The sequence below is a fragment of the Ictalurus punctatus genome, chromosome 12, assembly GCF_001660625.3.
Source record: "Ictalurus punctatus breed USDA103 chromosome 12, Coco_2.0, whole genome shotgun sequence".
Taxonomy (NCBI): Eukaryota; Metazoa; Chordata; class Actinopteri; order Siluriformes; family Ictaluridae; genus Ictalurus; species Ictalurus punctatus.
In genome coordinates, this window is record NC_030427.2 from 7463074 (window position 1) to 7490362 (window position 27289).

A 27289-nucleotide genomic window follows, 5' to 3' on the forward strand; every position below is an offset into this window, starting at 1 on the left:
ATTATTTTCAGCTGCAAATGTAATAAAATTAAGATCTCCCGAATCTTTTAATCCGTCTTTAGACAAGCGAATCCCAAGACTATAATCTAGAGGGTCTTCAGGGGTGCTGGCAATATTACCTGTGCACATTATCAATACCACGTGCGTTGAAGACTGAAGTGGTGTGTCAAGCATATGACCCACGGGCCAGGGCCAGCCTGATAAAGGTTCTAATCCGGTTCACCGAATGAATTTATAATCTGTGTCTGAAATTAAAATTGTCCAGTGGACTGTAATTGAATTGAAAAGGGTGAGATGGGAAAAAATCAGTTCCAGGTCGTAACACTAGAAAATGTCGGAAAGATAAATGTAGATAAATGAACAGAATAGCAACAAGAGAAGAGTTGTTGATGTGTTATTTGTCACTTAACTGATTTGTTTTTTGATCTGGCCAGGGTGACACTGGATTTAGCAAACTAAAAGCTGAAGATTCCACTGTTAATGAGTAGAATGAGTACTTAACAGCAATTTCAGCGATACATTAGTCAACGTATTAGTGAGATCAAATTAAAATATTTATTCATGTGACATTAAGCTACAAGCACGGAAGTAAATGAAATAAACATTATCGGTGTGAAGGAAATAATACAGCAGAAAGAATGATGAGAAAGCCTGCTCCTGCCCTCCGGTGGCCAGAAGAGGACTTGCAGTTCCCCTCAAAGATTTTGTTCAAGTGTCTTCAGGTTTTTACATTAAATCATGAAATATAATAGTACAATATAAATAAATATACTAATAAAATGTAAAGTTGTTCTAAGAAAGGAACTGAAGACTTGTAATAAAATGTAAATTTTCTGATATCATGAAAAACAAAAACACCCCCCCCCCCCCCCACACACACAAAACTACAGTTCTTAGTGAAACAGCAAAACATTCACTTCTTTTTCTTTTTCCCCTTCGCCTCTGCTGCCATTTTTAAACCCTTTCCGTGTTTCTTCTTTCCTTTTTTCAGCTCTGCCGCTTCTTGAAATGCCTTTCCTGCCCGTGCTCGCCTCTTGCCCATTGGAGTCCTGCTGTACCAACTCTGCCAGCATACACATTCAACACATGGATTATTCAGTTTATTATTTATTTTTTCAACGCTTAATGTCAAAATTATTTACCTGTATTGTAATAGCTGGGTCTGGAGATCTAGAAACTGGGTTTATGTGCAATCTAATGCAATTCGGTATCAGAATATCTGATATATATATATATAAAGAAATAATCTCTCAAAAGTCAGGTTTGCATTATGTTGATCTGCAGGTTGAAATGGAACACGTCACGCGCCGTTACAGGAATATAATCAACATCAGGGGGGGTCTGATGCCTCTTTACCACTACAAAGTTGATTATTTTTCCATAACAGCACATATTAAAGTGTTTTATTCTGGTTACACCACAGCAATTTGCCAACAATTATTTTTGTTTAAGGAACAACAGATCAAAATGTTATCCTTTTATTGCTGCATTTTCCCTCTTGATTTTCTTCCTAATTTAGTCCAACTCCCTCCCACCAGCCTGCTCTCCCCTATCGAATGACAGCGACCAGCTGGGGAAGACGAAGGCTATCACATGCTTTCTCTGTGACATGTACAGCACATCATTTCGAAGTGATGCGCATTCTGCATCACAGGACTGCACGCATGACCTCACAGACGCCCACAATTAACGAGTGTCACTCTGATTGACAGGGGAGAGAGAGTGTGCCCCTCCCAGTCAGAGATCATGATCAGTTATTGTACTCTTGTACTGCTGGCCACGGATGGTTGTGGCATCGCTGGGATTCAAACTTGAGATCTCTGGATAATAGGATGAACTCTGTCCTGTTGTGCCACTTGGTAACCCCTACAGTTGCATTTAATATTGCGGAATGGCTGCAAAACAAATAGAATTAGTTTCTATTATCACTTACCTTTGTTATAATATATAAACCTGTGGATTGCCTTACTGCCAGAACTAGTGCCAGAGCTAGACAATTCATCAATATGCCTTGGGTTCGATAAATGCTGACTGTGTAGGCAAACTCCCCCTTAGTGAAAGACACTAGCCTTGGCTAAGTGATATACTTTATTTACTTGTATTTCTTGGACTTAAGACTTGTCTCAGCATGTCACACTGTTCGCCACTGACCTTAAAGGCCTCTTCCTCCTCTTTGTAGATGGGGTCTTGTCTGGCAAGAGGAGGAATAAACTCCATCGCAGTGAGGGGTTTCTTGGTTTGCCGACTGAGGCGTTGAGTGGTCAGGACACTCCGTATAGCCTGCAGGATGTGACCCTGAGTGTAGCCGTCTGTAACTTTAGCCAAAGAGCTGAGGTCCAGAGAGGGGTTGAGCTGAACACCTCGCACCATGAGCAGCTCTTTCCATAGAGCTACACACACACACACACACACACACACACACACACACACACACACACACACACACACACACTACAATCTAGTTAATCAGCCTACACTCAGGGAATGAACTAAATCCTCATGTATCCACTGTTCCACTGTTAACATTGACTCAGACTGTTGCTTTTTTCATACAGCAGTGAAATGTTCAATATTATTTTACAATACTTTATATACCTTCCCACTTTAATAGGAACACCTGTACACTGATCATTCATGCATTCCAGTTATCCAATCATGTGGCAGCAGCACAATGCATAAAATCATGCAGATTCAGGTCAAGAGCTTCAGTTAATCTTACATCAAACATCAAAAAAAAAAAAAAAAAAAAAAAAAAAAAAAAATTGATGTCATGACTCATAACCATAGCACGGTAGTTGGTGCCAGATGGGCCGGGCTGAGCATTTCAGAAACTGCTGATCTCTTAGGAATTTCACACACACAAAAGTCTGTAGAGTTTACATAGAATAGTGCAACAAGAACAAGAACAAGAACAATAACAACAACAACAACATCACAATGAATAGTGGCTCTGCTGAGAGGTCAGAGTAGAACAGCCAGACTGGTTCAAGCTGACAGGAAGGAAATAGTAATTCAAATAACCACTCTTAACAAACATGCTGAACAGAAAAGCATGTTAGAATGCACATCGTGTTGAACCATGATGGGGGTGGGGTATAACAGCAGAAGACTACACTAGATTCCACTCCTGCCAGCCAAGAACAGTGGGCACTCACCAAACAGGCTTACCAAAAGTGCACCAGGTGACATTCCTGCAAACTTTAACTGCTCTTAACTCACCAGATATTCTCGAAATGACATAAAAATAACCTCTGTAATAAGAGCATCAAAGATTTTTTGATCATGAGAAAAACTGAACCATACCCAGTGTTGGAAAAAAAGAAATGTCTGCTCTAATTTTAGTTCCGAAAAAATCCATATAAATCCCTGAACCATAAAAAGTGAGACTGCAGTAGATACATGTAAACACCATTTGTAAAAACAAACAAACAAACAAAACGTATTTATAAAGAACAAAAATGTCCTTTTCTACCATTATAATATAACACGGGTCATGATGAAAGTGTCTTTTTTCCTGTTGTCTCGCAAAGGTGTTTTCAGAAAAATATAAGTGAGTAATAAAGCTCATCCTTACTAATCAGGTTTTTACATTTTTAAAAATTAATTAATTAATTAATTAATCTTTGTGGCATTTTTTATTTTTTAAATTTTTTTTTAGTAAATGACAGGTTTTTAGAACAGAGACAATAGATAAGATAAACACACACACACACACACACACACACACACACACACACACACACACACACACACACACACTACTAGGGTAGGTTGTGATACTTACTCAGTCTTGAAGCATAGTCTGGTCTGGGAATCAGGATGATCTTTTTGTAAACTTTACACAGTGCTTTGAGATCTGCATCGAAAGGTCTGCGAGATGTCCCGACCAGCAGCACACGATCCTCTGCTTTAATGGACTTGACCACTTTTGGCAGATCTTTCTTCAGTCTTTTGGGTTCCATCTTCAGCAGTAAAATATAATCAATAGAGAAGTAGATGGAGAATCTGCGCAACGTATCATTTGACAGACACAAGAGGGCAGTATAGGCTAATTGACTCAGTCAGCGTGGGAAATCTTGATTGTTGACATGACTCCATAATGGATTACTGAAGTTATCTCACATCACTGGGACACCTGTTTTCTTTTGTTTTGTTCAGTTATTGTGTGCATGAATGTCTCTGCGGGTGTTTGTGCACTTGTAAAAATACAGCCCAGTTGGCAGGCATACCTCTTTCTCTAGATTTGGCACTTTTTTGTAGAATGTTTTCTCAGCATCTCCAATCCAAATGACAGAGGGCTGCAGCTGGCGAGCCACCTGGCAAAACATGATAATAAACACGCACACGCTCAGCAACCCGGATACCCAGAGCAGAGACAACAGCAACTTTAATCACCAGCGTTCTCACAAACACCATCACTAGGTAACTGCACTCATTGCATTTTGCTAATGACAATTACCCCACACATTAGATGTCCTGTGTTTTTACTCTGTGTGTGTGTGTGTGTGTGTGTGTGTGTGTGTGTGTGTGTGTGTGTGTGTATGTACAGATGCATCTTGAAGATAAGGCCTAAGTAGTGAGGATAGCATCTGATAGGAAGGTGGTCCATTCGTTTCATAATGGCAGAGTAAGCAGGAAATTGTGATAGGACACAATTCTCCTCCCAGCATGCATTAGGAGAGGTGCTGATAGAAATGTGTGCGCACAATGCAAACAGGTCCTTAATGTGGTTTATCTGCAAATCCAGCTGTACCTGACTCGAACTGCTCTAGCCGCACAAAGTTTGTCTTTCCTCCTGCTCCTTCTCAACACAACCCTCTAAACCCTTCATATAAAATACACTATTAAAGATCATTAAACATCTGCACAGTTTATGAGCAAGCACAAAAAGGCAACACGGGGACAGATTCTCTCAGCTTTCAGTTCCTCGTTAAAAACCCACGTCTGTTTATGTTTATATTTTTGGGGAAATGTCAAACGTGAAGACGTCAAGTACTGTAAGTTTGTGGCTTCTGTGACACAGTAAGCAACCTGTTTGGATGTGCGTGCCATGGTGGGCTTCAGAGGCGGAATAGAAAACAGAGCTAGCAAAGCCTGACCTTTCGGCTCACTATGACTTTGACTTGTTTGGCCAAATGCGTTTGAGAATGTAGCAGTCAATGAGGAAAAATAAAAACGCATGTTTAGGAGAGTTCAGAGTCACTAGAGATAACTGGTCAAACAAAATCACCTAAGCTTGACAGACTGCACATACAATCACATACAATTCTTTTCAGACGACATCATATGAGGACAAGAATAGAAATTTCAAGACAAGAAAAGCTCTTATGCAGTTGACCATTTCTGTGATTAAGCCTGCACAGGAGACTTTGAAAGGGTGAATCCCACAGCAGCCATTTTTGCTAAATAACAGTGACTTCAAAGGGCACGTTATTGAAAAAAAAAAAAAAAAAAAAGGCATGCAGGCCAAGTTCAATCCATCTCGAATCTGACTGATTAATCAGAAGGCGTTGATTATTTTTCTATAATAGTAGCTCTGATATATATGTATATATACATTTATATATATAATAGTAGCTCATTCTAATATATTATCATTTCTATAGCAACCGCTCTTCAGCGGGACATAAGCACGTAAGCAGACACTCCACATGAACGGAACCCGATAATACGCAGATTTAGAAATGTGCTGTTAACTAAAAAAAAAAAAAAAAAAAGGTTTAGATCTGGTGACGCTTTGTGTGAGGAGACTTTTATTTAACTTTTATGGAAGGAGACTCCAGTGTCAGTGCTTTGTAACAGTCAGAGGTAAAGCTGTTCCTTGTTTTGCACCGTGGGAAAGTCTGCAGCACAGCGGGCGTTGCACTTTCGCTCTACAAGCTGAGAAGCTGTGATTTTTCTGTCTCGTTAACTATTGCATTTGGAGGGAATCAGGCTTAGTGATGGTCACTTCAGAATTTATTTTAATCATCATGTATGAACTTGATATGACTTGACATGAGAAGTTTTAATCTAAGTAGTACATTCCATGAAGTGCTTTGGAAACAGCAGTCTCTCCTCACCTTCAAGACCATGTGCAGGAGGTACTGGAGGCCGCTCCTGCCTGGGTATTTGCCTGTCAGGTTTGCAGGGGAGAGGTTGAACAGATTGGCCCCAGTCTCTGTGCACAGGGCGTGGAGCAGCATCCTTTTACCCACACCTGAGGGACCGGCCAGCAGCACTGAGCGGATTAGAGGTCCTCTCTCATGTACACACTGAGAGCCTGAAAAGAGCACCACAGCATAGTAATTTATACCATGATGTTGTAATTGAACTGTATAGTTCAAATATACTAATGGGGCTGAAAACGAATGTAAGAGAACAGTCAGTGATTACCTGAGTGACTTTTAAAGTGGGCTTTTTATTAATTATTACCCACATTAACATGTCTGATTGAGCTATTCCTTCCTTTTAGTGTTACAAGCTCTCACTTCAATGGCTTCTTTGACCTTCATTTGCCTTGAACTCTCATGTACTCTGCTTGCCTGTTCATCAGTTCCCTCTCATTATTGACACATGTAATAAAATTCGCTTAAAATTTAAAGCTTGTTAGATTGGGAAGTGAGATGTCAGGACAGATGTCGATCGCTGTACCTGCTGATGCTCTGTAATAAAAGAACAATAGTTTCATGGGCCTCTGGGGCGAAAGCAAAGGCAAACATGATTAAGGATTCCGGCTGGGACCAGGAAGTGGTGTGTAGGTGCGTGACACAAACAAACATCCGGCTACACGTATACATCCACCAAGCTTTGCTTTGTGAGTGCAGTAAGTGCTGGGCTATCACACGGCTCCTTCCACTTCCTCCTGAATTGCCCAATACCGAGCAGACTTACAACTCAGGCCTTTTGATTGTTGTGTGGTGTGTTTTGAAGTGTGTTTGGTGTGGTAGACCAGCCAGCATAGATTATTAAATATTTTTTTAAAGAAAAAACAAAACAAAACAAATCCAGAACGACTTGCAGATCTATGTTTATATACTTACATAATCAGTATCTGATCTCCGAATTCGTAAAAGATTTACTTTATGATTACTAATTTCACTTTGGCCATAGGTTTCCTACCCAGAATGCTGAAGGCTTGCTGATAGTGGCACCAATGGGAATTCATCTCTACCTAAAGAGACCTATGCAGCGCTTCAGTCTTTTAGTTTGTCCAGCTCTCACCTCCTCATCTGTACAAACTGATCATGTTCCAAAGCTTCATCTTTGAACATGCTAATTCCACTGACCTCAATCAACACCATTATGCTTATCAACTAACTAGTGGAATCCAGTCTCTGCCATAACTCTAGCTCTCGCAACTGGGTCGTAAATCTGCATTGTATTAAGGAAATTTGACTCCAACGCTTGCTACACTGGATTTTTTATGAATATGAATCGAATGTCCACAGAAAACCGTGAATGAGAAAAGAAACTCTTGCTCTTTTATTTTTGCAAAGTAGCACTAAAACCTATATGATATCTTTTTTAAATGATCACTCATGTTGTTTGAGATTATTAACATTTTTCCTGCTATTAAACACCATTATAACAGTGCATTAGCAGTGTCCCCTCCCACAGCACACAATCCCTATCTTCACAGGAATAACAAAGATGCAGCACCAATAAACAAATTAGCACCAGGATCTCTAAACACATCGCAAACATTTCAGCATAAACATACTCAGTGTTCTTCAGGGTGGAGTTTATCTTTAACACCAATACTAGGCTGAAAATGAATAGCATCTGGCAACTAATCCGGTTCCAAGCTGTTCAGTTTATTCTCGAACAACCTTCTTTTAATCGCTCTGAAAACCACAAGGTTGCACAACATGACATTTGATAACAATTCTCTGAGCTTTCCTGGTTAACTAGAGGCTCGGAGTGTGTAATTATTACCATCGCTGAGAAAAAAACCCCCTCAATTCCAACGTTTTCATGTCATTTCATGTCATCAACATAGATACAGTGTAGAAAAACCAATGTGAGCAAATCTGGTAGAGGGGAATGGAGCAGAATTTGTGCTCAAGGATCTGTGCAGCAGGGGGCGATATAAACGGTAAACTCTCCACAGCATGAGACGTGTGTGTGTGCATGTATGTGCCTGACTGGATGTACTCACTTCCCTATACCCAGAATTAGGAACTAGTTATACACACTTTTTGCCTGTAACCCTGTGATCTGTTTAAGGAGCATTGTGTTGAAAAAGAAGTTTTACAAATGTGGAAATCTACACACAAGTTCGATGACGTCTAGACTCTCATCTTCACCAGTATGGTTTAGTTCCATTGTACTGTAGCATGCTATTCTGAATATCTACCCTAATCCATTTCCACACATCATAACCTAGATGAAATGATGTTACACTACAAATAGCAGATGTTTCCCTGGCTCCTCTTTGTGTGGGAATGTCGCTGAAGGGAATGACAGACACGAATACACCCGAGCAATCGAAACTAATGGAGTGAGCGCAGTGCAACATCAGCGAAGAGGCCTAAACACTGCACTAACGGCAGAGTAAACCTGCCTTAGGGCTGCTTCTGAACAGGCCTCAATCCAAACAGTCTCCCAGCAGGAACAGTGATCATAAACATATGATTTGCTTCATTGTGGAAGACACCATGGACAGGTTTGTGACAGGAGAATGGTGCAGAAAAGCCTCTTTGTTCGTTTTTCCATTAAACTTTCTACTGTCCTACTGTTTTTGGAAACATATGTCACAATGCTGATCTATTAGGATTATTAGAAATATCAGCCTCCAAACCTCAATGCCTTTTCTTCTAGTCTTTCCTTCTCTCACTTTTTTTTTTTTTTTGCTGCCTATAGAGTTTCTATCCTGCCTGTTTTCTCTCTCCCCTGGCACGGAGGTGATGAAAGACCCTGGAGGTCTCCATCACTCTCCCTTGCCGAGTCCTGATCACAGGCCACGAGCCCTCCAGTGTGTGATTATTTTTAAGCTGCTGACTGATCTCTCATTGTTTTAGTGCCGTTGAGGCTGTTTATGTGGTAACACAGTGCTATCTGGGACTCTGGGCTGCTGAGCGTCGTTAGGGGTTATAGAGCACGAGGGCTCTGAACACGTGTGCGGGTGTGAAAGATCTTCTGACGGGTTATTAAAACGGGGGATGGAGGAGAGAAAGGGCTGTGGGAGAGGACGGTGTGATACCAGACACCGGTGCACTTTCCTCTATTCGCTTGCTCACTGCAGAGAAAGTGACAAAAGAGGCCGGGCTGCGCAATAAGCCACAATAGGGTCAGATACAGTTCAGAAGGGCATGCACCGTATGACACACAACACACACACATACAAAGCTTTAACAGTAAGGCTCCTGAAACATTCATGGGAGCCACTCTAGTTCCCAGGGTGTTCATTAGTGTCCCCTTGGACATTTTTCTATACACAATAGATTCAATCCATCATATTGTGTCACTCTGAAGCTGTGCAATACAAAACCTCTTTGTGATCTGAAATGAGTATCATTTTGTCCTTATACTTTTGCTTATGGTTCCATATATGACTTTAAATTGACTCCTTTTTCCAGGTGCTCTCTGGCTTGACTTCTGACTTGGATTAGAGGAAGCAAAGCATCCTGGGACAGAGTCGAGCAGACATGGGAACACTTACTCACCCAGAGGCAGCACGCCGTACAGAGCAATGAGCTGTCTGACGTCTGAAAGGGATGGCATGGGCTCAATGTCTGCCTGCCTCAGGCTCGTACCCAGGTAACTGTATTCCCCTGTAGAGACAGGGATACAATTTACACAAGCAGGATTAAAACAAACGCACTTGGAGCATGTAAAAGCATGATGTAAGTCAGTGACTAATATTAAAAGTCTGTTTATGGTACATCACTCAGGTACGTGTACAGAATTTTACTGGTATGAGCAATTGCGCTCACCTGGACAGAGAAACATATATAAAGAGAGACGCATAGAGATCATTGACTCATTTCTTCCTTATAACATCAAGATTAACAGATAAAGGTGAATCTCTGGCTGTTTGCCCACATAACATCATGTTGCTTTGGCAACACTGCGTACTCCACCAAACAGCATCAAAATGGAATATTTTACATGTCAGAACTGATGGGGTTTCTATTTACAGAGCCACACCCAGGCCTGGAAAGTTTAAACATGAACTGAAACTTTATGAACTTCAATGTCCTTTTTTTTTTTTTTTTTTTTACAGTCGATTAATAAGACGACCGAACACATCTGGAAGTAGATCTTACAAATACTGTCAGGAACAAAAAAAAAAGGTCCAAAGGAAATGTTAAGTACGCTTTGAATGGTTTCTGATAAAAAATATACTGTGATTTCTCTAACTATATTTCTCTGACCTGAAAGAGGCCATGCATGTGTGCATGTGTATTACTACAGACAGCACGTAATCAAGACCAACTGAGGAAGCAACAAGCTAGAATAGCTCTCATGTTAAATTCTGTTTTTACTTTACTGGGAATTGTATCAATGAGGCACATGGAAATGATTGACTCATCCGTCCTATTGGGGAAGAGAAAATACTCTGTCATGCTGGGATCCACACGTACGCACACGGATTATGATTCAGTCTGTGGTGGTGACAGTATAGCATCAGATGTTACTGTGAAGCCCAGAGCTATTGATCTGTCTTACTGGGGCCTGATTTACAGATGCAATAGTTTAGAGAAGTGGGCAAAAGTTTAGCATTGAGCACAAAAGACCTTATGCTATTAAGTACACACTTGGCAAACTCTAGCCATATTGGACAGTCAGTACACACTTCAAAAGAAATTCAGGCTTGAACCTCTCCCAGAAAGGATTTAAGATATATCGCATATGAACTAGAAAGAGAGTCATGAGTGTATGTGCCTGTTTAATACCGAGGTAATCACATAATTTTACGGTCATTGGCTGAATCAGGATGCCTTCCAGCACGAGCTCCTCGTATATTGATTCGACAGTCCTGCAGAGACAGGGAGGGAGGGAGATGGAAAAATGGAAAACAAGAGCAAAGGAGAAGTTCAGTAAAAAGCAGATGAATCATTCATGTAGCATCTGAAATATTAGCCATTACGTCATTACACAACCCACCCATCTAAGACCTCATGTTTGCCACATTTTACTAAATCTGAAGTGTGTCTGGCTCTTCATCGTCACAGTCCTTTTACTGCTAAATCTTCCAGGCTTCAACTGGACATTTTTACAGACAGTAACCTGACAAAATTCCAGATTAGGACTTCTGATAAATAGGCTAAGGGCAAATGAGAGGGAATTGAGCCAAGATCCATCCTCCTCTGGGCAGCACTGTATAAATTATAGCCATGGATAAAAGAAAGATAAAAAAAAGAAGCACACAGCTCATACAGAACCATGAGATAAATCAGAGACCCAAGCTTAAGCCTTAAAAACTTTGTTCTTGACACATGGTCTACAAAATATACACTGTACTGTATGGCCAAAGGTTTGATGACGATCATACCCATTATTCTTACCCAAAACTGTTGCCACAAAGTTTGGAGCACACAATTGTATAGAATGTCTTTGTATGCCGTAGCATTACAATTTCCCTTCACTGGAACTATGGGGCTCAAACATATTCCAGTATGACAATATGAAAGAAGCAAGCTCCATATAGGCTCGGTGTGCCAACGTTTTGCATGGAAGAACTTGAGTGGCCTGACGTCAACCCTAATGAACACTTTTTAGATGAACTGGAATACCGACTGCACCCCATCTCCCACCCCCACCCCCCTGACCTTACTAATGCTCTTGTGTCTAAAAGGGCAACTCCTCACAAAACAAGACTAGTGGAAAGCCTTCCCAGAAATATTATAACAGCAAATAGGCGGATAAAACTTGGAATGGGATGTTGAAAAGGCACATATGGGTGTGAAGGATGGATTATTATATTTTTAGTCATACATCATACTTGTGTGAGTATGAAGTCTGCGGGACAAAGACACAGTTCATAAGAAATAGGACGCATGCTATAAATTATTTTTGTCCAACATCAGCGGTTCCAGTAGCATGACATAATCACCGCTTCACCGACTTCCAAAAATAAAACCATCTTTCTACCATATTTCTATACAAACTCCCCCAGAATTCACAAAAGAAATATGCTTGTATTTATAGAGCTGCCTCTCCATATAGCCCACACAGACCACATGCTGTATATCTCTGCTGGGTCTCTAAAAATAATAATTTCATTAATATTAAAAACATTCCCTTTTACATTCATTGCACATGTTTGTCACCGTTTAAAAAATGTCCTCTATCATTATTACAAAAAAAATCTTCCTGGAAAATCATACAGGCATTATAACGAAATGCAGGAGCACCGCATACTGGCTTCATAGCAGCTTCGCATTGCACGACCAGTGAATTTTTCTGATCTTTCTGACATGTAAGAAACACAAAAACTAAAGTAAATCTGAGCAGTTATTTTTAGGTGGTTATTGATCTTATCTAATGTACTCACAGTTATGAATCACTTAGACCAGTTATGAACTTCATGCAGTTATCTACTCAATAGCACAATTAATAAAGTCATGCAGGTACAGGCCAAGAGCTTCAGTTAATGTTCACATTAAAAATCAGAATAAAGGAAAGGTGTGATCTCTGTGACGTTGATGGTCTGAAAGTTTCAGGAACTGCTGATCTCCTGGGAATTTCACACACAGCAGGCTCTCGAGTTTACACAGACGGATGCAAAAAACGCCTTGTTGATAATGATGGGTGGAAACGCCTTGTTGATAAGAGAGGTCAGAAGAAAATGACCAGATCGGTTTGAGCTGCCAGATAAAATATAGCAACTTCCTTAATCACTCTTTATAACTGTGGTGAGCAGAAAGTCATCTCTGCGTGAACAAAACATTGAGCTTGAGGTGGATGGGCTATAACAGCAGAAGACCACATAATCATCAGGTTTCAATCCTAGTCAGCCAAGAACAGGAATCTGAGGCTATCACGGGCAGAGGCTCACTCAAACTGGACAAGATGAAGATTAGAGGAAAAAAAATCAACAGTCATCAACTGTCCAATTTTGGTGAGTCTGTGCCCATGATAGCATCCGATTCTTATTCTTGGCTGTCAGGAGTCTAATCTGATGTGGTCTTCTGCTGTTGTGGTCCATCCACCTCAAGGTTTGATGTGTAATGCTTTCCTGCTCACCATGTTTGAAAAGAGTGCTTATGTGAGTTACTATAGATTTCCTATTAGCTCAAACCTGTCTGGTCATTCTCCTCTGATCTCCTTCATCAACAATGTGTTTCAACCTGCAGACCCTCTGCACACAGGATTATTATTATTATTTTTGTCGTTTTTCACACCAAACTCTTGAGACTGTTGTGTGTGAAAATCCCAGGAGATCAGCAGTTTCTGAAATACGTCTATTACCAACAGCCATGCCATGATTAAAGCCACAGAGATCACAGTCTCCGCCCATTCTGATGTTTGATTTGAACATGAAGCTCTTGACCTGTATCTGCATGATTGTGTGCATTGTATCGCTGCCACATGATTGGTTGATTAGATAACTGCGTAAATGTACAGTCGTACGGGTGTTCCTAATGAAGTGGATGGTGACTACAAAATTATCTACAAAATTATTTGTCAGTCACATGAAAGATTTAAACGGAATTGAATGCATAAAGGTTCTTTAATAGGGCTTCTTTTCATTTTATAGATGGTTGAAAGTCTGACAGATAGCGCTGTTAAAGCTGTTAGAGATAATAAACATGTGTAAGATGTTTAAATGTAGCAGATCACTGTAGGAACAATTAAGAAGCCTGACCACATAAAACACTAAACACGTTTCAAGTCTCAAAACAGCACACGATCATGTCCTTGAGTGGTTCTTTTATAGGCGTATAAAATTCATAATGCCTGTAAACATGTTTTCCCACACACATATATTTTAAAGTTCTGTTTTATTACCAACCTGTCTGCTGTAAGATCTTTCTCTTTCTTCTTCTTCTTCTTCTTCTTTCCACTCTTTTTTGCTTTCTTTTTCTTCTAAATTGAGAAACAGCAGATATAAATATGTCAAACTAGGGCAATGACAGTCATCAAATATCAATTCGTAATAGAGTCAAAGCTTTTGAAGCTGCTGTTATGGCTTAAATCTGTCAGTGCGCTGACTGGTAAATATGCTCGAACCAGGAACACCAATGCATTGTTGCAAACCAATGTTTGCAAAAATGACACTTGACAAAACATCTGGACCTTGGTGAGCGATGCACTCGTGCAAATGCTTATAAACACAGTTTCCAAGTTTCTCTGATAGGAGCAATGGGCCATACATGAGTGTTTTTGTTTAGCACTCTGATTAGTGATGCACTGACTTCAGGCCTGAATGCGGTCACTGGAAAACTGGAGCCATTGGTTACAAGGAATTTCCCTGGAATATTCACTGAATGTGTGACTCATCGCAGTTTAAACTCGGTAATGAGCAGAGATTTTGGTGTGGCTCCGTGCACTACACTGCCCACGGTGCTTGCACGTCATGGAGGTTAAGAGCATAGTAAGTGAAAATATTATGAAAATGCAATATGTGTGATATACATGGTACAAAACTGCCAATTCTTAATAATAAGACGTTTGAAATGACAGCAATGAATTGTCTGATGATTTATTACTATGATGGTATACTGTGATAAGGAAATCTGTCATATTTAATATAAATAATATGTACACTTTATTAAAGGAATAAAACACAATTAGGCATGTTGTTATAGGAAAATAATCAATCGCTCAGTGGTGTGATTGGCAGCTTCAAGCTTTTATTCCTTATTTATCGCTCAGTGGTATATAAGTTATATATCACCCAGTGGTATATAAGTTAATACCAACATTAACATTTTATTTATTAAAGAATGACACGTCATACTTTTTATCCATTTACAGTTACTGTGTGGTGTGAAACAACAGCTGAATTACTGAATAATACGCTGGGATTTATATAGTAGTTAAAAACAGGACACAGACCAAACATGCCAAGTGTTAATCAGAGAAAAGTGCACTTATGAACAACTCTGTGCTATCAGCAAACATCCTTAACCTTTTAAATAATTTAAAAGACAAATATATTGGAACAGTTCCAACATTTTTTTTAACGCGTGCCATGTGGCTGCAGTGTTTGTCCATTCCAATATGGGACAAAAATATTTTGTACAATGTCAGCCAAGGACTGGTTTCTTATAACGAAGTACGTACTCAGGGTGAGAGGAAGGTCAACACTGAATTTAAACCCAAGAACAGAGTATATTTCTCAGAAACAAAGAAATCTTGTATGTCATCTTTTGGCTGTTTTCATCAGTCAGAAAGAAAGGGCGGGTGGGTGGGTGGGGGGGCGCATTCTGTGGTGAGAAAGTGAACATGTAATCTCTAGCACACACTTAAGATGTCAACACTATTTGGCAGGCCTGGGTGTGTTGCCTGTTTATACTGGGCAAGTTGGGTACATGGGCAATTCTGATGTATTCATACAATTATCATGATCCAGCCAGAAGACTGTGCATTTTCCTGTGTTCCTTGCTTTTCCCTTCCCCATGTTTCCAGTGTTTTCTCTCCTCGTGTTTCTGTTAGTGTGTGTGTGTCTGTGTGTGGAAGCTGTGTTGTGGTGTATCTCAATGGATAACTCCTCCACCTGGAGCTCCCAGTTACCCTGGGTGGAGTATGCCCACAACTCCTTGACCAGCACTGCCACCGTCAAGTCCCCCTTTGAGTGTTCCCTGGGTTACTAGCCTCCTGTAATCCCTGTCCACGATAATTATATTGCGGTTCACTCCGTGCAAGCCCACCTCAGCCGTTGCCACACGGTATGGAGAGAGACCCATCCCGCAATCGACGCCTGGCTCACCGCTGTCGGGTTCCCTCACCCAACTACCGACCAGGTCAGAAGGTATGACTTTCTGCCAAGGACATCACACTGAACGCAGGAGCCAGAAAACTCTCACCCTGGTACTTATGCCCATTCACCATTGACAGCATTATCAATCCTTCTGCAGTTAAGCTCAAGCTCTCCAGGTCTCTACGCATCCACCCCAGCTTTCACGTCTTCCAGCTCAAACCAGTTCATGTCAGCCCCCTGAGCCCTCCATCTGACCCCCTCCACCCACCGGGTTATAGATGATCACCCTGTGTACACGGTCAGGAGACTGCTGGATGTGCGCTGTAGAGAATGGGGCGTGCAATATCTGGTGGACTGGGAGGGTTATGGACCAGAAGAGCGGAAATGTATACAACAGTCCTTTATCTTGGACCAGGCCCACCATGACAAGCCTGGCAGGTCACCTGGAGGCTCCCATTAAGAGGGGTTACTGTCATGATCCAGCCAGAAGCCTGTGCATTTTCCTGTGTTCCCTGTCCCCGTCCCCCCCCCCCCCCCCCTTGTTTCTGTTAGTGTGTGTGTGTGTGTGTGTGTCTGGGCATGGCGCTCCACCTCTGATTGAATCACTGACTCACATGTTCTTCATCAGTTCATCAATCAGCAGTGGATATAAACCCCGGTGCTTCAGCCATTCGTCGCCAGATCATTCCGGCTTCAGTATGGTACACTTCCGGTCTTCCTCAAGTTCGTCTTTCCCTGTGCTAATCCGCTCCCCATTTCCCAGTGGCACTTTGACTGTGCGCTCGTCTCTCATGTGGCGGACAGGAGTCGATTCCCGTCCCCGACAACTCTCTCCATTCTCATTCCACCCAAGCTTTTACCATAAATCCTGTTAACCTTCAGCCTGTGTCTGTATTCTGCGTTTGGGTCCTCTTGTCTCTGGGTTTAATTCTAACAACAACTCTTAATACATATCAGCGTTTCTATGTTATTCTTTATAATAATTCAATTTAAGTTGACACCTGCACCAAGAGAAAATCTTTAAACCAAACATTTTGTTGCTAGGAATATATTTTACAGATCCACTCAGCACAGGCTTGTTTTATGAATATAATCCAGCTGTTTGGCTTAGTGTCTGAGTGTGAACAAAGGCATTTGGGGAGGGGGTGTCAAATCACTAGCCCAGACACCCAGGACAGACAATTGACATATCTCAGATATCAGTTTTTCATTTTACAGTTGCCTAGGGGACAAGCTAGTTCATCAGGGTGTTGATAACTGTCACCAACATTTTAATTTTAATTTTTACTCATCCAACAACTGAAGAAAGAAAACACAACATCAACAAAAAACCTCTACTCCCTATTGGCCTTCCAAAAAAAAAACATTTCATTTGATATGTTTATTTAAATGTAATACACTCCAGTTGGTTCTGTATTTCTCTGTTCCAAAAAGCAGCTCAATACTTTGATGCACTTCACTTTTCCAAATCCCGCCACCTGCTGAACTTCTCACACGCACCGAGGACGTGACCTGGCTGTTTGTAGTATATATTTTTCATGGCATGTTACTTATCTTGAAAGGATGCTAGACGATCCGAATAAGGAAAGGATGTAAAAACAGCGATTATACTGCATCAAAAAAGGCTATATAACTCTAATGCTCTAAAACGCAACGCCGTCAGCTCACATTTAAACACATCAAGTGAAAATGAAGACGCTAGCCAGACTCAAATAATGTTTTTATGAGCACATCATTTGGTGAAAGCCAAAAACTTTTTGTCAAGGGTGCAAACATGATACTTCATCACCACTGACATTATCAGGAAAAGATGAAGACCATGGCTACATAAAGTCTCTCCTTTCAGAGACTCAAGTACTTTTTTTTTCTTTTTTTCCGTAGTCTGTATTAATACACATCAGTCATACTGTCATATTGTCATATTTTGATAAAAAGTATGTTTTTATATTTCTGGCTCTACAACTGGGCAGCGCACTGCATTTACTTGCTTGGTCGGCTAGCTGATGAATTTATGATTCGTTCACCTCTGACAATAATATTCTGGCTATATATTGCGTCCATACAGCTTTTTATTCCTGATTTATTTATTTATGTTTTTCCCCCACTGACAGAACACATTAGGTTCACTGTTTATAGGCGTACTTATTTTTGAGTTATTGAGGTTTGGATTAATCCCATTCAGTTAAAGTAACCAGTCAAATAGGCAAATAAATCTAATAATTAACAAATATAATAATAATCACAATATGGGGTTGTGCTGTCAAACCATCTGGCTATGCATCATGGACCGTTTTCTGAATATCACTGCTTCAAACATAAGAGACATGTTCAAGGTTTCAGAAGAAGGCAGAGTTACTATCTAAATTAATTCATCCCAGAAATATGAGTTTAATTAAACACTGCCACGAGCAGATTTGTACTCATTTTGTCAGAAGATTAATATCTACCTCTTTGCATACATACATTCCACATGTGAGCTAGAAAGTGATAGGTTGATTTGTCTGTCAAAAAATGATGAGTGTGAAATACCACTGGATTAACGCGCCAAGTATGTTGTAGAAATATTCGCTTGTGCAGACATGCCGTAAGCACTTGTGCAGATGCAAAGTATTTGTAAGAAGAAACAACAAAATTCACTTTAAGAAGTGCAGAAACACAATTGGCTTGAATACATATATACAATGGAAAAACAGACATGCACGACATCCGATATGTATGTATACACATGCTTAAGTATGTACGCATATACTGTATAAGTAGGGTATTTACAAATCCGGTCCAATTTCGAAGTCTTAAACGTGAAAGCCTGGGCGAGCATTCCTCTTTGGATGTTTACTACGGCATACAATTGTTTGTGAAGAAACAACAACTTCAACATCCTGCTTCATATCCACCAACACAGCCCACATCTGGACCGTCCTGTAATGTGTGTGTGTGTGTGTGTGTGTGTGTGTGTGTGTGTGTGTGTTGTGCGCATGTGTGTGCCAAAGGTGGTGGGAAAGCATTCCCATCAAAACACAAACTGACAAGAGAACTGTGTTCTTCTAACATTCCTAGTGATCAGTGTGTGATCAGTCCCAACTGGCTTCCATCACTATAACAGCAATAAGCCCATCAAATTCTGTATGCATTCACACTGCAGGCTGTGTGGGGAAGAACTGCAGATGAAATGGAGCAAAGAACTTGAAACACACCAGTTCATATTAGGTGATGAGTAACATCAAGGTGCTGACGCCTGCATTTTTAAAAAAAACAAAAAAAAAACAAAACATAGCCTTTATCTCACATTAATCCAAGTGAGAGCAGTGCACTGTGGGGGTTTCACCTTTTTATTAGCCTTTTTCCCTGTTTTCTTCTTTTTGCCCTTGTCCCGGTCCACTACCAATTTGAGATTCTTGAGTTCCTGCCTCATCAGCTCATCTACCTGTGGAAAAACAAATGTCACCTGAGTTAAAAGGAGGTGTTTAATCTAAATATGTCGTAAAAAAAAAAAATAAAAAAAAAAAAAAATATATATATATATATATATATATATATATATATATATATATATATATATATATATATATATATATACACTCCTTATAGCAGAGTCCACTACAAAGAACATCGGTTAACATACACAAATTCATACCAAATTTTATTGGTATGATGATATTTACTTTTTTCATCATACTACCGGGCTGTTGAATACTCGATTCTGATTGGTCAGAAGGTGTTGATTAATTTTCTATAACAAGTGTGACTCAGACAGTGCTTCCCACTGCAAGCAATTTCTTACATTTATGCTTACACAGGGCCTTACATGGTGAACGCTCCACATGAACTGATTTAAAAGACTGCTGATAATTGTAACCATTGTGATAATTGTGTACTTGTTGATAGGATGAAGCTTTTTGTGAGGAGTTTGTTTATTAGCGTTTTTGGAAGTCTCCAGTGTCAGCACTTTGTAACAGTCAGAGGTAAAGCTGTAACTTTTCCTCGACAGGAAGATAGAAGGAAGGAGGACTGTGCAGAAAGTTTGTTTTCTGACATAGGAATGTTTACAGGATGGAGGGCTTTGCAGTTTCTCTGTAACAAAACACACTGCATTTTCTTTTTGTCTGAGTAATAAAAAAAAACGCGGCAATAAGAAGTTTTAAAGTAATAACAGGAAATACCGCGTTTCGTGGATGCTCCACAGCATTAAATGCGTCTATAAATGGCTAAAAACTATGACATCTTTTGCTGATTAAAAAAAAAGTTAGCACTGGCAAATTGCTGTAGTATAAGACGAATAAAACTTTTCAGGAACCCTCATGTTCTATTCCTTATATAATTCATTGTTTAAAACCGTGGCACTTATTTCTTTAGCTGCTTGAGTAATACTTGTATAACATTGAAATTTTAATATTGTGTCCATATTGTATTTCATTAAAAACCTGAGGTCCATTTATTTATTTATTTAATTAATTAATTTAATGACACCTGATATTGACGCATTGACTGTGTTTGGAAGGACATACTATGAAGGACATACTATGCATGCTACTATATTAAACCCTGCTCAAAAGCAGTATCCAGTAAACCGTATGTGGGCAACATTAATGCCACATTTTCAGTACATCAAGGACAGTACATGGATGATATATGTATATATAGATGATATACCATTCAGGCTGAATTTCACAGCATATGGCCATAGTTGTTAATGAGATGGACTGCATCATACAATTCAACATCATTCCATTTTAGAAACAAACAAACAAACAAACGCATTTTATTATATTATATTACTGTATAAATAAACCTATTTCTAGAAATCTACTATTTGTACTTTAGTATTATTAAATTATTGGTAATTTAGTACTTACCTCATTTGTTTTTAAAGCTGAGACGTTCAGTCTGAAAATGAACTCTTTAGCTATTTATGCTAATCACCTAATTACTCTGCATTGCACGTTGCACTCCTGTTCGAAAATTAAAATTGCCTGCCTTAAAGCTTGCCTCCACCACATCATTACATAATTTCTGCCTTTAACCACTAAAGTGAACACATACGTGAAAATGAAGCATTACAACGTAATTCTGAGGGAACTACGTACACGAGTCTGGGAGTCTGGGAGCTAACCATATCATATTATTTTTGCAACACTATATACTACTATGAGGAACAGTGTGTAATATACAGTCGATGTTTTCTGAGGACTTTGTCAGCTGTATAAGTTTTTTTTTTCTTATTTAGTTTTTCTAGTTTTTGTGAAATTGTCCATGGTAGTTTGGACTTATTAATTAAAATGGTCTAATTAAAATGTTAATGTTTGGAATGTGGTGTATTGTGTAGTTTTAGAAGAAGTGCCTAACTCTTACCTGAACTCTGACCTCCACTTCCACCTCCATTCGCTTCTCCTCTCGCACCAGCTCAGGGTCAAAATGCTGGTGGAAGTTCTGGTCCTCGGCTCGGGTCTGCCAAAACTCTGCAATACACACACACACACACACACACACACACATACACACACACACACACACACACACGCACACACACACACACACACACACACACACACACACACACATCACATCACTGAAAATAAGGTCATGCTGCAGAAGACAAAACAAACTAACAGAATGAATGACAAGACTGAACACATTTATAACAAGCAATTGAACACCATTTAGTGAAACAATAGAACACAAAGCTTATGACTTTAATCATGGCACAACTGGTCAGTTCCATTTTTTTGGTAATGCTCCTGTTGGGACGCTGATCTTTGAGCCTCTAACAGAGGAAGCACAGGTGCTGTTGCCCGGGTGAGAATGTTGAAGGTGATTGTGCTCAGTGTCGCACTCTCATGCGCCATATCCTGACAGGAAATGAACTTCCGCGCACTTCCTGTTCCAGGACAGGACAAAGTGCCAGGCAGATACGGGCAGAGACTGACTGACTCACGGCTTCTGAGGACAGCTGACACTTAAGCCTGTTATGGAGGCTCAGATTTCTGACATTGAACTAAGGGATAAAACACGATGGGGAAAATAATCAGCGATGTGTTGGTGGAGGTTTACCACCATTACCACCATGAAACTGCAGTATATCCTGAAGTGTCTTATTCTTCTTATATCACAGTGATGTGCCAATGATTACAATATTCCATGAATTAAAGAATGACAAATCATATTTTTTAGCCATTTGTAGTTACGTTTCATGTCACGGAACATCTGCTAAACAAGTTCGTATTATCACTTACTTTAGCAAGACAAAAATAATGCAGCTTTGATGTTACTGAGAAACTGCAAAGCCCCCTGTCCTGAAGACCTTCCGTTGTAAGTTACTGCTTTACCTCTGATTGATACAAGGTGCTGACACTGAAGACTCCTCTCAATGCTAATTATACCACAGGGCTGTTGCATTATTGAATTTGATTGAGCTAAAGGTGTGGACAACACCTCCAGGGTCGGGGGTTCGACTCCCGCCGTGGCCCCGTGCTGCGGGGGTTTCCTCCGGGTACTCCGGTTTCCTCCCCCAGTCCAAAGACATGCACGGTAGTCTGATTGGCGTGTCCAAAGTGTCCGTAGTGTATGAATGGGTGTGTGAGTGTGTATGTGATCGTGCCCTGTGATGGATTGGCACCCTGTCCAGGGTGTACCCCGCCTTGCTCCCTGGGATAGGCTCCAGGTTTCCCCGTGACCCTGAAAAGGATTAAGCGGTATAGAAGATGGATGGATGGAAAGGTGTGTACAATAGTGCCTTTAATATAAACCACGTTTATTTTAATGCACTCGTTCTCAACCGTGTTGTTCTAAGAAAGCCATATTGTTATAGAAAATTAATCACAACCTTCTGACCAATCACAACTGAGAATTCAACAGCTCTGTGGTATAAAACCCAGCTGGCTGCCAGTGAAACTGTTGCAAACATGATCATATTGGTATATTCATCCATGTAATTCACCCATTCGCTGACTAAAGTAGTTCCAGACCTTTTCTCATAATTGAGTGGAACTGTGTTAGTCCTTAATTAGTGTATAACTGGACTAGCTAGTTAATGTGTTCATGTGGTCAAATGGCTCAATGTTGCACTTTCTAAACCTGTAACAGGAAGAGGATTTAAGAATCACTGGACTTCAAAGAGATAATCACAAACTGTAACAGTCTATATGGAAGTCTACACCTAGTGCTATAATACTGTAAATAAGTTGCTGGTTAATTAGCCTGAACCTTAATTATTAACCATCACTTGTTAAGTTAGGTTCAAGGACAGGTCAAAAGGAAACCAGGGTATCTTCTAAGCAACTAAATGCCTCTCGGGACTAAACAACAGATGTGTACAAAATGTGTAGTTACAGTTATTGCCGCACAAGGGGGTCACACCAGATACTGAAAGCAAAGGTTCACATACTTTTGCCGCTCACAGATATGTAATATTGGATCATTTTCCTCAATAAGTATAATATTTTTGTCTCATTTGTTTAATTGGGTTCTTTTGATCTACTTTTAGAATTTGTGTGAAATTCTGATGATGTTTTAGGTCATATTTATGCAGAAATATAGGAAATTCGAAAGGGTTCACAAACTTTCAAGCACCACTGTAAATTTACATCTTATCTTTATATTACCGATACCGAATTACCGAATAGGAAAATCCCCTGTACAAGCTTGGGGATCTTTCCGATGGCAGGTGTGCATGCACAGCTAGGAGTGAAAATATTCAATCAAGGTCATGTTTCAGGGACGACAATCATATATTTCCCCCGAGTGTAACCTAAATATTTTTTATTTCACCTTATCACCTTCAGGTCAAAATGACCTGCGCATCATTTTCCCACTGAAGGCTTGACCATCGGTGCATCAGTGAGTATGATGTTCTTTAAAATCTGGTATCGGCTCAAAAGCACAAAACTTGTTTAAGAAACACGAACCCTACCTTCATGACTGACAACTTTGTCTCATGAGTTGTTTTACCAGATTTAGCAGAGAGTTGAAGGGCACCACTGAGGCTTGTGCCAGTGACCTAAAAATAAGCATTAGACTTTTGAAATGGGATCTCCTGCCGAGGTCAGAGGTCAACCTGTCCTCCACAAGGCCTGCTTTTTAAGGTCATAATTTCCAAACATCCCCAGGCAATCCGATCTATATAATTACTTTAGCGCGTCAGTGGGGCGCATTCATGCAGACCAGCCTATTTGTTTAAAAAAGAAATCTAACTCGGGATACCGAAAACAGGCAGCTTTTTGAGGGGGAAAAAGAAAGATTTCCTGCCCTCAGTCCAAAACTGTGTAGGGATACAGAGAGAGAGGGAGAGGGAGCACCACAGCTGATGGTGATCCAAAATATGACACCATCTGTGAATTTCATGCTAGCTGGACATTTGACAAACCGGTGCTACATACAGTGATGAGTTGGCACATAGAAGGCCACACGCATATGTGCAAACTGGACACGGAGTGTGTCGAGCTCATCCACCACCTACCACATGGGGACAGGCTGAAAGATGCTCAAGGGCTGGAGTGTGCTTGGTTTTACCACTCTTCCTCTGATCTGTAGTGTCCTGCCATGCTCATCATTTGGCTTTTCATTAATGTGCCATTAGTATGCCAGGGAGCATGTGGTGAGAGAACGCCACTCTTTCAGCTCTTTTGATGAACGATGCACCCGGTTTGTTTTTGAGTCATTCAGCGGGCAGGAAAGACGCTTCTGAGTTAGAGATGCTTCCTAAGGAACAGGCCGTTCCGGCCTGATTTAAAATCAGCGCTGACATCCAGCCAGAGCAAAGTGATACCACTGGGAAGGAAGGGAGTTCTCCATGTTGCGTATTACCTGGAAAGATAAAGAGTGAGACAAAGAGGACAAAGGGAAAAGAGATAATCGGAATGTCATCCGCTTATTTTTAGGAAAATTTTGATGCCAGGAATTTGACCAAATATTGGCAGGAAGTGTATGCGTGTACTCCAGTTTCTCCATGACTCTGTATGTTTGGTTGCAGCTCGTTTGCTACTTACTGTTGTGTAAAATATTATGTAAGACAGTTGATAATGGAAATTCCCTTAAAATTTGATATACATCCATGTAGAAATGAGAGACTGAGTGAGAAATAAGAAAGACAGAAAGGAGTGAGAGAGAGAGAGAGAGAGAGAGAGAGAGAGAGAGAAAAGAGACATGGAAAAACATCCAACAAGCCCAGACAAGTGTCCTCCTTCTCATCGTATGTCCTAATGGCTTCCTCATCCTCAGTGCCAGTGATCCATAACCAAAGTGTCAGACGGTATCCCAGTGAACACTGTGTCTCAGGGGACAAGGCAGCCCTCTGTCTGATGTTGTGTATCTGGATAAATAAAGAGTTCACCTTTCTGCTCCATTACAACTAAACAAACCTGTCAAATAATAACATCCCAATTACTGACAGCTGATAAAACAGAGCTGAGGTTCTAGAGCTGGTGAGTCCTCAAAGCCATGCTTCTTAATCCTAATCACTACTCAGACAGACCAGATGATGACCAGCACTGCTCTAAATGCTGCTTTCCTTTTTTGTACAAATGAATAATCCTGTCTTTAATAACGGAACACCTTAAGGTTAGTCCCCCAATTAACCAAATAAGTAAATTACACAATTCGTTTTTGGCATCACTCGTATCTGAGAAACTGGCAACCCTGGCAATAGTTTTTTCCCCATCCTGTCTAGACGTTTTACGGCTTGAGCAATGTCAATGTCTTTTTAGTGTACGTAGAGTCACTTCATCTATTCGACCTCTGACGAAAACCTTAAGGAGGGCAGCAGAGTTAATGAGCATTGAGGATTGCAGTTTTAAGTCAGGAGTCGAGAGCTGGAGCTCATTGTGGCCATACCGTGATTAACGTTTGGGAGGTGAGCTCAATAGTCTGCTTTTCATTATAACTCTTAACTTCATTCTCTAAGAATGTACCCCTGTGCTCCTGGGGTTGAGTCAGGTGACATGTGAAGGGAAATTGTAATGGAAACAAATGAAGTGACTTTGACTAGGAAGATAATTGCTTCCGACAAAACACAGAGCTGCTGCCCAACTGTTTTTTTTTTTTTTTTTGGACACTCGCATGCACATACATAGTCCCATCCTTTCCAGTACTCGCAGTCACAGGTAAACACACCTATACACACTCCTACACCAGAGTGTGCTGTATGGTCAGGGGAGGGGGATAACTTGTGAAGCTATCACACACGTTAATGTTTTCAATTTGATCTTTTTTCTGTTAGCGCAACTGTTGTGAGACCAACTAACTTTCTGAGTGATTGCAGCCATAAAAGATTTGGCAAAAAAATACACAAAGCATCTTAGTTATAAACGAGAGGAAGTTCAAACATGCTAGTAGCTAACTAAGTTAACCATCTAATGTTAATGGATAGCTAGCATCATATATTTAATGACTGGTGAAGTAAAAAAAAAATAAATACATAGTGCAGTCAACACATTAAACACTAGAGTAGATAAGTAATTAAAAAAATAGTTGGCATATTATATTTGCTTATATTTTTGCTTCACGTTGAATGACAGAGTTAAGCTTCATGCAGTGTCAGTGTCAAGACCTGGCATGACCTGTTGTAGGGGTGTTCAAAACTGTAATGTATACTGGACATGCTAGGAAAATATATTTTGTGTATATTTATTTTAGCGTGGTAATGATGGTTTGAATTCTTAATCAGGGGCGTTCAATTTAAAAGTCCTAAAGAAAAATGAGTCAAGATTCTTTGTATAGGTAGATACAGAGGTAGCCCTAGTCAATGACAGTCACCATTCAGGTTGTTGATAGATGTTTTCTTGACTGGACTGTCTGCAGAGTGTCTACATTGGACTATCCAAATGAAGTGTTCCTGATACCACCAAGTATGCTCACCGACTGTGGTTAGGACAGAGGTCTGTACACACTGCCATTAACCAACAAAATAAATAGGAAGTGACAGTGGAATCAATCAATCACGCATTGATTTCCATTAGGTGGGACCAATTCATGTGAAAAATGTCAATCAAGGCTTTCTGAAAGGCCAATATACACCACTCACTGCAAGTAGAAGCACTTTTATGCAATTCCATCCATCCATCCATCCATCTTCTATACCACTTATCCTTCCTTCAGGGTCACGGGGAAACCTGGAGCCTATCCTAGGGAGCATCGGGCACAAGGCGGGGTACACCCTGGACAGGGTGACTTCTATGCAATTCTGTAACCTAATATGTATTGAAAGTGAGCACAGGTAATTCTGACTGTAACATGAATCCTAATCTTAATGCACTTGTTCTAATATGATATTGCTTCTATAGTAATAACTCCTAGACAGTGATTTGAACAGCAGATACCACACATAATCTAAGACTAATAATACAAAATGGATTTAAAAAATTGTGTTGTTGTTGTTTAGTAATTCTTTTGTTCGGAGACGGTTATTCAACATTTATGAAATACTTCATAAATTGCAAGGACTCC

General features: G+C 40.2%; 1 protein-coding gene across 3 annotated transcripts in view; it reads right to left on the reverse strand.

Moving 5' to 3' along the window:
• Positions 1–536: 536 nt before the first annotated feature.
• The window catches only part of iqca1 (IQ motif containing with AAA domain 1), a 51979-nt gene continuing 25226 nt past the window's right edge, over positions 537–27289 (reverse strand). For all 3 annotated transcript variants that reach the window (XM_053684331.1, XM_017481864.3, XM_047159001.2), the window contains 10 exons: positions 21203–21309; positions 19179–19277; positions 13943–14016; positions 10881–10963; positions 9648–9755; positions 6063–6262; positions 4230–4316; positions 3785–3962; positions 2152–2390; positions 537–1063 (listed from right to left, as the gene is read on the reverse strand). In XM_053684331.1, coding sequence (XP_053540306.1) covers positions 914–1063; positions 2152–2390; positions 3785–3962; positions 4230–4316; positions 6063–6262; positions 9648–9755; positions 10881–10963; positions 13943–14016; positions 19179–19277; positions 21203–21309 — 1325 coding nt within the window. In that variant the 3' untranslated portion in view covers positions 537–913. The remainder of the gene's footprint in view (positions 1064–2151; positions 2391–3784; positions 3963–4229; positions 4317–6062; positions 6263–9647; positions 9756–10880; positions 10964–13942; positions 14017–19178; positions 19278–21202; positions 21310–27289) is intronic.